The 12223-nt window shown below is 38.2% G+C and overlaps 1 protein-coding gene across 3 annotated transcripts in view; it reads right to left on the bottom strand.

Annotated features, from left to right (window-relative positions):
- The window catches only part of Tmprss11c (transmembrane protease, serine 11C), a 69923-nt gene that overhangs the window by 54619 nt on the left and 3081 nt on the right, over window positions 1-12223 (bottom strand). For 2 of the 3 annotated variants that reach the window (NM_001412525.1, NM_001003979.2), the window contains 1 exon segment: window positions 3868-3971. The exons of the other annotated variant lie outside the window; for it this stretch is intronic. In NM_001412525.1, coding sequence (NP_001399454.1) covers window positions 3868-3923 — 56 coding nt within the window. In that variant the 5' untranslated portion in view covers window positions 3924-3971. 3 annotated transcript variants of the gene reach the window in all.

The following is a 12223-nucleotide window of genomic DNA, read 5'->3' as shown; positions in this document are numbered from 1 at the left end:
TCTCTGCAAAACTCAGCAAGTCGTCCAATTCAAAGTCACAGCCTCAGAAGGTCAACTGTCTCTGCAGTCAGTTCCACCTTAGAGCCATTCACCCACCCTGGAGCTTCTGCCTGTCCCCCCCCCAAGTCCTGCCTGTCCTTGCCTCTTTCACATTGATTATAGGCACTGTGACCCCAGGAGTGGCTTTGAAAGTGGGTGCTGGGGCTCTCAACTCAGGTCCAATTGCTTGTCCAGCAAAAACTTACTGAGGCCTCTTTAAAAACTTTTATATTTTAAGTTTTTTTTTTTAAATTTTGAAAACCTTTATAAACTTCAAAGCTATTTTAAAAACTTTTATTATTTTACACATTGGGAAGCCATTTTATTTTAGTATATTATGGCTTAGCACTGGAAAAATGCTATTTCATTTTGACATACACAAATGTGGAAGAAGTGTCTCTAGAAAGGAAGTGAAGAATTTATTGCCACCCACTTATGTTACCCACTTTTTCCCCTGTAAAGGTAACATGGAAGAACTGGGCAAAATTAACATGTTCTATGTCCTCTGTATCGCCACCAGCTTGCAGGACTGCCAGGGCAAGCACCACAGACTAGACAGAGGCAGGGCAGAGTGCTGTGTTCTTGCTTACGGAGGTTGGAAACCTGAATATGACTCTAGCAGGTTCACATCTCCCAGCTTGTAGGTGGTGGGTCTCCTGTGACGTCACACTGTTCTTTTTATTCTCATATCTTGACTCTTCCCTGTATAAGCATGGTCATACTGTGGTAGAATCTATCCAATAACCTCACCTTCACAAAATCACGCCATTTAATTTTCCCTATACGAATTCAGGTTCTGAGATATCAGGGGCTACAATATTAATATATGAATGGGAGAGCACAGTTCAATCCATTATATATATTTTGACATCTTATGTATGTATTTTGCCTTGTATTAACACTTTGAATTACTATTATACAAATGTATAAATATTTTATTTTATATAAGAGAAACTCATATTTTGTTTTTTATGCCATATTACATACTTCATGTTCTTATTGCATAAACTACCCATATACATATGTTACATGCTTATATGTATATTCATAATATCAAGAAACATAAATATATATTTTAATAACTATACTAAATACTGGCCACTTTGAATCATCTATATTAGTGCCTGTATTATTTTGATTTTTGTTTGGTGACAAAATCAAATATCTATTGAGAAGTCGACTCTTTGGTTTCTTGGCACTGAGTCCCTGAGCTGATAGTTTTTTGTGTTTTTGTTTTTGTTTTTGTTTTTTGTTTTTTCTAAGGAAGCAGTGTCAGCTGGGGTTCTAATGTGGATGACATTTCAATGTCTCTTCAGAAATTCATTTTACTTCTTATAAAATTATCATTATTAAAAAGTAAATTGGTTGGGTTGGGGATTTAGCTCAGTGGTAGAGCGCTTGCCTAGCAAACGCAAGGCCCTGGGTTCGGTCCCCAGCTCCAGAAAAAAAAAAAAAGTAAATTGTCCAAATTGTTTGCACATAAATAAAAAGTGGTATCTCTCGGTATTTTCATGTGATGTGTATGAGCGTTTGGGGTTGGGGTAAACAAAGGAATTACTCAGGATATGTCTAGTCCCTTTTCTCTCCAGGTTAGCCTTGAAATCCTGGTTCAAGAGATTCTTCTGATTTAGACAGAAAATATATTTTCCCAGTCTGATCATCTCATGTATCGAGTCTAGAATAGTATTCCTAATTTTGGGGGAAGTAATTGTCTAAAGGATATGGTAAGTCCTAGGAATTTAACCCTATACATGACTTTGTGCCTTCAGACCTGTCCCTCCACATTTTACCAGTGAAAGCAAACAGCTTGCTCAAGTCCCAATGAAAATGTTTCAAATGAAAAATTTGATGTGGTAAACAGCTGGTGTCTATTTTTCAACTCTTCTTAATTGTGCTTTTTAAAAAAAAAAATAGAAAGAACCATATAAAGTTCTGCTTCTATAAATAAAAAGCCACATTTTATAATAATTTCATAATTTATAGATATTTAGAAACCATTTGCTGCTTTATATTCTGATTTCCTACAAAGCTATGTAGAGATGATTGTTTGGTACAAAAATTTGTCTGGCTGGGAAACATCATTGACTTCAAACTTTCCTAATGTAATTTCCTGGAAGGAGAAACTTCCTGGTCTGGAGCTGGGAGGGATTTGCAAACTACTCATCCTTTGCTTCTCATATTAATGATGGGAGCCAGCCTTTATGATGATCATTCTCTGTGGGGCCAGCCAGGGGTTGGCAGAGGACTCCCTGTGGCTATCCTCATACAGGTAGGTGAGAGTGAGGATTAGGGCTCTGCTCGCATCCCAGAAATCCTTACTATTCCCAAAGGTCTCATTGGTTTCACACGGAGCAGCACATTTTAAACTCAAGGAAGGTCCCACTTTGTTATTATTATTATTTCTCTCTAGAACATTCTTTTAAACAACACCAGGCATGCTAATTCTACTTTCCCAAATTCTTATTACTAGATGGAGTGTCGTTTGAAATACAAAAGGCATAACATTAAACAGAAGTCGAGTCTTGGTAAGGAGTTGAGGTAAAGAACAAAGAAATCCTTGGTTTGATTTTAGCAACACAGGCTAATTTTCCACGTGTTTTTACTAACAGAGGGTATGTTAGTATATCACTCATAAGATTAGTGAGGCAAAGGATTATTTATAAGAAATATACATTGATTTCCAACTATGTCCTGGTTCTAAAATTATTAATTCCTTGAGATAAAACTAAAGTCCGTCTTGACAGTATTGCTCAGATAATACTTATAGAATATAAGAGGGTGATCCACTTAATCTGAAGGAGGCAGAACGCACTACTTAGGACCTGAGATTTTTATCAGTTTTAGTAAGCAAATAGAATGATGAACAGTAACTTACTTTTATAAAAAATATTTTAGTATTTCTCTAACAGTAAAAAAAGCTAAACACTAACATGAACAGAAGATGTGACATTATTAAGTTACAACATCCCAACGTGCTAATTACCCAGAATCGACATTTTATCCAGACACGTGTCTATTTAAAAAAAAATAGGCGTTCCCAATTAGTTTATCAATATTTGCATTTTGGGATAGTGCTGGAAAGACTAATATGTGTGTAAACACTTGTACTTGTGTTAATCTGATCAGCTTAAAAATTAAAATGTGAATGTAAAATGTCCTGTCCACCTGCCTTCTGAATAATAATAGGCCATTACATTTTTGTTTTGGTTTCCAAGGCCGACTACTAGCTAATGCATCATTGCTGATGTCAGGAATTTAAATGTGCTTGTTGGCTTTGCCTTTGCTTCCAAACTGAATGTTCAGTCATGCTGCTAAAAATATAGAGTTGTGAAGCACTGCAGTGTTCCAATAATTAAAAGAATAAGACCTCAGCTTGTCTTGCCACTTCCAAGCCGGAGAATAGTCCAGTAAATAAAACAGCAAACGAGACTACATCTGCATCACTCTACGCCACTAGACACGGACACGTACTTAATTTACATCTGTTTCGTGTCCTTTCTGTATTCATGGTGAAATTATCTTTTAAAGCTACCCAGTCCCAAATCTTCAAGTTCCAGTAATTACACGAGAACACCTTGTTTATACCTGAAAAGTTTCCCAGGGAATTTAGAATGAACTCCAATGGCGAAAACTGTTGCATTGTAACCATTTTCCCCCTTTGTTTTGAACTTGTGTTGGTCCTATTTCCATAGGAGCTGAAAGGACCTGCTCCTTTTTAAGAATCTTACAAGGTTAAGTAGTAACTATGCTACAACTTTCAGCAGGACACTGGCTGAGCCATGGCAAAAGCGCCTGCCCCCTCCCCTCCCCCGCTGCACGTTCACACACCTGTTCCGCAAGGCTGTCCATGGCTCTTCGCTCCTCCGAGGCTGTCCCCTTGCCATCTTCCCCTTGAGTGCTGCGTGGCACAGTCACCCTCCACCTATTTAGCTTACAAGAATCTATGGCTTTTATGTGTTTTATGATAATGGCCTAATGATAATACTTAGCGCTTACACAACTTTTCATCTTCAAAGTGCTTTCCAAACCTTTATTAATTAATTTTAAAACAATAGTAAACTGGGCGCTGCGCATATGCCAATCCATAAATAATAAATAGTCACATCAGCCCAGTTGGGGGAGAAATTTAAAATTAAGTAGTGACCAAGGAAGTAGCTGGACGGACTGGCCTGAGATACGTGGGTTTGCATGTTCTGTGTGGCAGGCAATTGTCCCTTTCCACTGCCTGCCCTGCTTAGACTTCACTGCTAAAACTTGGGGCGCTTTCTCTTTGGTTCCCCTGCGAACAGCCAGTGGCTCTTGAAGCCCTAACCTTCCATTAGGATCTGAGTGTTTTCCAACCCATAACTCTCTTGCAACCATGTATCATCCTTCCGTGAGTTCCGTCCTCAAATTTTTACTGCCGCTTTAATTCTAGTGCTCTTTAAAAGAATGTCTGATACCCTGAAATCTACAGGGTGTTGAGTTTTAATTAAAAGATATATGGCTTTAACTAGCAATTTTCCACGTTTTGGACAGCTTTCTCGCTCTTCATGGCCAATTTTGATATTGGTGTAGAGGCGAGATAGGACACATCTTTTTTTTTTTTTTTTTTTTTTTTTTTATTAACTTGAGTATTTCTTATATACATTTCGAGTGTTATTCCCTTTCCCGGTTTCCGGGCAAACATCCCCCTCCCCCCTCCCCTTCCTTATGGGTGTTCCCCTCCCAACCCTCCCCCCATTGCCGCCCTCCCCCCATAGACTAGTTCACTGGGGGTTCAGTCTTAGCAGGACCCAGGGCTTCCCCTTCCACTGGTGCTCTTACTAGGATATTCATTGCTACCTATGGGGTCAGAGTCCAGGGTCAGTCCATGTATAGTCTTTAGGTAGTGGCTTAGTCCCTGGAAGCTCTGGTTGCTTGGCACTTGTTCATTTGGTGTCTCGAGCCCCTTCAAGCTCTTCCAGTTCTTTCTCTGATTCCTTCAATAGGGGACCTATTCTCAGTTCAGTGGTTTGCTGCTGACATTCGCCTCTGTATTTGCTGTATTCTGGCTGTGTCTCTCAGGAGCGATCTACATCCGGCGATAGGACACATCTTAATGTTCAATTATGTGGAAAAAATTGAATTTGCTAGAGGCCAGGGATGTAGTAAGGGTATAAGGAAGGGTCTGGTTTATATGCTGCAGGAGAAAGGATTTTCTTGATTACTAGTCTTTTCTTTTTCTTTCTTTGTCACTATTTCATACAGTGAGGCAGAGTCTCAAGACATCTCCCTGGTGAGCTCTGAATTTGCAATTCTTCCAAGCTCTGGGATTACAGGTACGGTCTGCTCACCACAGGCAGCAGTTGTTTTAAAAGAGGCTCAGTCTCATGAGGCCTGTGCTTCTCTCCTCCTCCAAACATGTTTAGGTAATGCTAATCAGAGATGTCATAAAACCATAGGAATGAGAATTATACATTAATAATAATAGAATGGTAATGGAAGTACGTGTTTCATTTGCTGATCGAATCTTGACCAGATATCTAGCAACATCATCAAAAATTTCGACCTTAATTGTATTGAGTTCATCACCATAAAAAATACGTCTGAATATGTGCTTAAAAGATTCAGTGTAGCTACCTAAAGACTATACATGGACTGACCCTGGACTCTGACCCCATAGGTAGCAATGCATATCCTAGTAAGAGCACCAGTGGAAGGGGAAGCCCTGGGTCCTGCTAAGACTGAACCCCAAGTGAACTAGTCTATGGGGGGAGGGCGGCAATGGGGGGAGGGTGGGGAGGGGAACACCCATAAGGAAGGGGAGGGGGGAGGGGGATGTTTGCCTGGAAACCGGGAAAGGGAATAACACTCGAAATGTATATAAGAAATACTCAAGTTAATAAAAAAAAAAAAGATCTAAGCATAAAATGTGGAAAAAAAAAAAGATTCAGTGTAGGGGTTGGGGATTTAGCTCAGTGGTAGAGCGCTTGCCTAGCAAGCACAAGGCCCTGGGTTCGGTCCCCAGCTCCAGAAAAAAAGAAAAAGAAAAGATTCAGTGTATTCTTGCCATTCTCATTTCTCTCTCCAAATTATATTTATCCCTTGAGGTTTCTTATTTGAAGCTCAGGAACTCTTATTAGTCTCCTAGCACTTTACAACGGACACAGGGCTTGGGGTTCTTTAGATCAGGGGCAATAGAGATCAGAAATCCTCAGGGATGATACTTTACCCCTCTTTAACTCTGTGGACTTTGCTTTAAATCATACTTTTAACCTTGTAGGTAGTGAGGTAAGCTGGAAATGAGACATAAACATGAGATGGAACGCTCACAAAACATGCTATGAACGCCGAAGAGAACCGAATCCCGTGCTGTTGGTGGGAGTCAGTCAATGAGGTGGGTGGACAAATTTAAATCACTGGATTGTACCAGTAAGATTCTACAGTAGGAGAATGTTATAGAAAGATTTCATGTGGAATCTGTAATTCTAAGCTTCTTTTGAAATCACAGAACTTCATGTGGAAGTGTTTTAAAGTTCAACGTAAACAATTGTGATGATAGAAATTAGAGCACTTCTAAACGTGGAAAACATCTTTTTCTATTCTTCCCTTCCTTTCTAATGACAATACTGTCCCCCTAAAAGATGCCATTAAAATCAACCAACTTACAGACAATTGGATTCAAATTACGCTGTTAAAAACCCAATTTTATATTACTACAGTGCTGTAAGACTTGAGCCACAAGACATCTCCCTTTAGAGAGGAACTTGGGAGTTTGACTCTGGGGAAGGAGTGGGGTGGGCATAAGAGGGTATGGAGGGATCTTTCTGATGAGTGCAGAATGACTGAGGACATAAATATAAAACGAGTAAAGCAGAATAAAACTTTACATTTTGATTACTCACGATCCTTACCATCTACACATGAAAGTAAAAATTGTTATTTGTTGTGAGAAGTGTTACTGGCCTTTAAAAGAATGTTTAAATTTTTTTGTATGTTTCTGTCTTCCTTTTTCTCCCTTCATCCTTGTGTGTGTGTGTGTGTGTGTGTCAGAGAACAACTTGTGAGTTGCTTCTTCCATATATGGGTTCAAGGCATTTATCTCGGGTCACGAGGCTTGGCAGCATGTCCCTTTGCTTACTCAGGTGTCCCTTCACATTGTTATTGTACTGCTCATACAATAGGTTCTTTTAATATAAAGCAGTTTTTAAAATGATATTTTACAGTTCCTTTTAGAATTAAATTTTTGACAGTTTCACACATGTATGCAAGGTAACCATAATAGTGTTAACTCTCCTCTTCTGAGTCTCCTTCTGCTACTTCTGACTTCCCTTTTCCCCAGACAGTATGCCCTTCTGTTATGTCCTCCTCCTCTTTTTTTTAATTTCCTTTTCTCCAACTCTGCTTCCTTCTCTTCTTTTTGTTCTTCTTCTTCCTCCTCCCTCTTCCCCTCCTCTTTCATTTTCTTTTATTCAGTCCTTTTCCAGGTGACCACAGTAGCTGTGTCTCCACGATTACTACAACTGTGTCATGTTTGGAAGACTGGGGTTTTCTTTTTATAGTAGTTCTCCCCACTGTCCAGTCTTTACAACCTTCTGCCCCCACTTCTGCCATATTTCCTAGATTTGGAGGGGTATGTGATACAAATGTCCTATTTTCGTTGAGCACACAAAGAGGCACTCTTAGCTCTTTGACTAATTATTGTGTCTGCCTTTCCCATCATTCATAGCCCAAAGAGGCTTCTCCAGACAAGGCAAAGCCCTGCAATACTGTGTGGCTATGAACACAAATATTTAGAAAGCAGTTTTACAGCCTGTACGTTTATCAGAAAGGTGGGAGAGCCACACAGAAGAGCCTAGAACACTTACCAGATACATGAAAGTGACCAGTGCCATGATTCTGAGGCTCTGATTTCAAATAAAGCCATTGTATTTTTGTCAGTAACAGGGAAGGAGCATAGGATATTAACCTTGAACATCAAATCACTGGAACCCTAGCATTCCCGTCATTCAGGTACTACTGAGAGCAATGCTAGCAACTATTTCTATTTATTCACTTTTTTCCTATGTGTATGTGTTAGAGTATATTTGTGCCATGGATATTTGGAGGCTAGAGGACAACTTGCAGTTTTCTTCTTCCACCATTTACGTACTAGGAATAGGTCAAGTCATCAGGCTTGGTGGCAAATGCTTTTGCCTGCCGGGCCATCTAGCTTGTCCAAGAGTATGGCAATTATTGTATTAAGAAAATTGGATTTTAGTGATTATTAGATTGGAAATGCAGCTTAGGAAATGAGAATTGAATTTATATGTGAATACTTCAGTTGACACCAACAATTAACTTTATAAGAGGAGAGTGCACAGGACTAGAGTTTCAAAGCTTGATTTCAGACCTTACCTCCTTCACCTTGTGATCTTAGACGTGTTATTTGGCTTTTCTGAACCTCAGGTGATTCTCCTTCAAGATATAGTATTAATAACGACACTTCTCCCAGATTTATTACATGGGAGGTCTGCTTCATAAATAACTTTTATAATTATCATCATTATGATTTTTATTAGGTCAGCTGATACTTTCAATGATTAGATTTTTTTATCCATAAGGAAACGTAATTATTTTGTGAAAGAAATTTTACTTACTCATTCCAAGTAAAAATTTTTCCCTTATATAGTTTATGCTTTATTCTATGACACAAGTCATATTATATATTATATCCTGGTTTCTCTGGGGACAAGTAGTAGATAATTTCTGGTGACCTCATAAAGTCATTCAAAGAGTTAGAGTGACAGAAATAGGAACATAGTTTGTGTGTGACTATAACTGTAAAGACATGAGCCCATAATTGACCCTGTGAAGACAAATCTTTATTTTCTTGATAACTGTGGATATTGAAACACTTTTCAATAAGTTTATTAGACATTTTTATTTATGATTTTGAAAACTGTCTGTTACAAATATTTTTCTTTTCTTTCTTTCCATTTCTTTTCTATTCAAGACAGGGTTTCTCTGTGTAGACCTGGCCGTCTTAGAACTTACATTTAGAACAGGATGAACTCAAACTCAGAGTTCCTCCTGCCTCTGCCTCCTGAGTGCTGGGATTAAAGGCAAATGCCATCATGCCTGACTCATGTAAATGTTTTCCTTAACTTTCTTAACTTTTCAGCTATTGTGAATAGAACTTTTCCCTTGATGTCTGTCTTGACAAATCTGTTATTGACACACTGATTTTTCTTGCTGCTTTGCTTCAAGTAGTTAATTAACTCTAAGTGTTTTCTGACTCAGTGTTTTAAGTATAGTGTTACGCTAATTACAATGAGTTCATTTTGCTTCTCTTTCTGTTCGTATCTTATTTATTTCTTTGGCTTATATTGCCTGTTTTATCTTAGTTTCATAGAATGAGCTCGACGACCTTCTCTTTTCCTTTACTTTTCTCTCTTCCTCTCTTCTTTCTTTCCCTCTTTCTTTCTTTTTTTCTCACTCTTTTCCTTCCTTCCTTCCTTTCTTCCTCCCTTTCTTTTGTTATTAATAGTTGAGAAGCATTGGTGTTAGTTTTCCTTTAAAGATCTGGTAATATTTACAATTAGTTCATCTCAGGGCTTTTCTTGGTTGGAGGTCATGGCAGAACTCTGTTGCTCATGCTGTATCTACTCTATGAAAGTTGTTTATATCTTGTAGATTTAAATTTTGTACATCACCTGCATCTAGGAGTGTAACTATTTCTTCTAGACTTTATAGCATCTTAGACGATGTTAATGACCTCATTTCTTTGTCATTTATTTTTTTACTATTTTCTTTTTCATCTCTTTTTTATTCATCTACTCATTTCCTTGTTTATTTATCATTTCACTACGTAGTCCTGGCTGTCCTGCAACTCACTCTGTAGACCACACTGGCCTTGAACTCATAGAGATCCTCCTGCAATGCCTCCTCAATGCTGGAATTAAAATTGTGCCCCGCCACACATAGCCACTTTTGAATTTTAGTAATTCTGGGCCCTTACACACACAGGTGTGCACATGCATACCTTCACACACCTATGTCCCTATACATGTAACCAAACTCACATGCAACATTCTACACACACACACACACACACACACACACACACACACACACACAACACACCCACTAATAACAGCTTATTGCTCAAGCTCTACATAATTGTATAGCTTTTGACTTCTCTCACAACATTTCTTTTTTTTTTTTTTACTAATCTTTTTTTATTTATTTACATTTCAAATGTTGTCCCCCTCGTGGTCTCCCCTCCTAGAGTTCTTCCCCTCATTTCCTCTCTCCTTCACCTCTGAGGTGGTACTCCCCATCGGGCATTCCCCCCTCCATGGGGCATAAAATCTCTACAGGATTAGGCACATCCTCTCCCACTGAGGCCAGACAAGGCCGTCCTCTGTTAGATGTGTGCCAGGGGCGTTGGACCAGCCTGAGCATGCTCATTAGTTGGTGCTTAAGTCTCTGGGAGCTCCTAGAGGTCCATGTTAGTTGATACTGTTAGTCTACCTCTGGGGTACCCATCCTCTTCTGTTCCTTCAATCCTGGGGTCCTCAACTTCTGACCAGTGCTTGGCTGTAAGTATCTGCCTTTGCCTCAGTCATCTGCTGGTACAGCCTCTCAGAGGACAGCTATGCTACCTGAAGACCTGGCTATACTGCTCCTGGGCAGATACTCAAAGGATCCTCCACAATATCATAAGGACATATGCTCTACCATGCTGATAGCAGCCTTATTCGTAATAGCCAGAAACCGGAAGGTGAGACTCAGATGTCCCTAAATCGAGTAGAACCAAAGAAAATGTGGTTCATTTACACAATGCAATAGTATTCAGTTATTAAATCAAGGTCATCATGATTTTTTTCAGGCAAATGGAAGGAACTGGAAAATATCATCCCATGTGAGGTAACTCAGACCCAAGGATATGCATAGTTTGTCCTCACTGATATTAGCCAAAAAAAAAAAAATACAGAATACCCATGAGACACCCCATAGACTCTAAGAAGTTGAACAAAAAGGAAGATCACAGTTGATTTCTATTGTTGATTTTTCTACAGTTGATTTTTCTCCTATCATTTGATAAGTTATAGCAAATTATTTTGGCATTTCTACCTTTGCTAAGACCTTATGTCCTAAATGTAATCCATTTTAGAGAAAATTCCAAAAGTAGCTAAGAAGAATGTGTATTCTGCAGCTGTTTATAAAATGTTATAGATGCCTCAAAATGAATTTGAATATGATACAATGTAACTCTGCAGTTTCTTCTTGGACATTTTGTCTAGTTGACTGGTAAATTGATACCAGTGGGCACTGAAGTTATTTGCACATATTTGTTCCTTTGTATTTGTTTTATGAAATCACGTGCATCAACATTCGGTGCATATGATGTTCTAATTGCCGTGTGCTCTTGATGGACTCTTACTTTTATTAATATGTAGTGACCTTCTTTTATTTCCTCTAATTTTGACTTTATACCCACCTTGTCAGACAGAAGTATGGCTGCTCCGATCCTTCCATGTTTAACCTCTGTGTGTCTTTACTAGTGAAGTAGATTCCTTGAAGGTTACAAACTTTTGGATCTTGGGTTTTATTCCAGACATAGGGTCAGTCTCTTCTAATTGGAAAACTAGACCATTTATATTTAGTTAAGCCATTTCTATATAGAGAGGAGTTTGGTGATTGCTACAATTTTGTTAATATTTGTTACAATTTTTGTTAATATTTGGTTTAGATATTTTTTGTGATTTATTTCTTCCCTATTCATATTGGGTTTTTGTTGAGTTGTATGAGATTGAATCTGTGGTTTGTTGCCTATTCTTTTCATGAAATCCACTCTTTCCTGTCTTCTCATGACTGACTTTCTTCACTCTGTGTAGGGTTCCTCTAAGAAACTTCTGACAAGGCTGGGTAACACAACAAATTGTTCTAGTTTTTCCTTATCTATAAACATCTTTATCTTTCAATTGATTTTAAAATTTAACTATATTGGATACAATAACTTTGATTGGCAGTTAAATTCTTTCAAGTCATCAAAGTTCAAATACATCATGATTTTTCTTTCTTTTTTTTTTAACATTTCCAGTATAAATTGTATAATTGGAAGAAGTTTATTGTCAGTCCTGTGAAAGATTCCTTTAATTTTCCTAATTTCTTCTTCTATTTTCCTCAGTTTTTAATTATCAGTTAAACCAAATATTTTTTAATTTTTATTTTATAA

The sequence above is a fragment of the Rattus norvegicus genome, chromosome 14, assembly GCF_021556685.1.
Source record: "Rattus norvegicus strain SHRSP/BbbUtx chromosome 14, alternate assembly SHRSP_T2T, whole genome shotgun sequence".
Taxonomy (NCBI): domain Eukaryota; kingdom Metazoa; phylum Chordata; class Mammalia; order Rodentia; family Muridae; genus Rattus; species Rattus norvegicus.
This window is presented reverse-complemented; position numbering and strand designations above follow the sequence as displayed.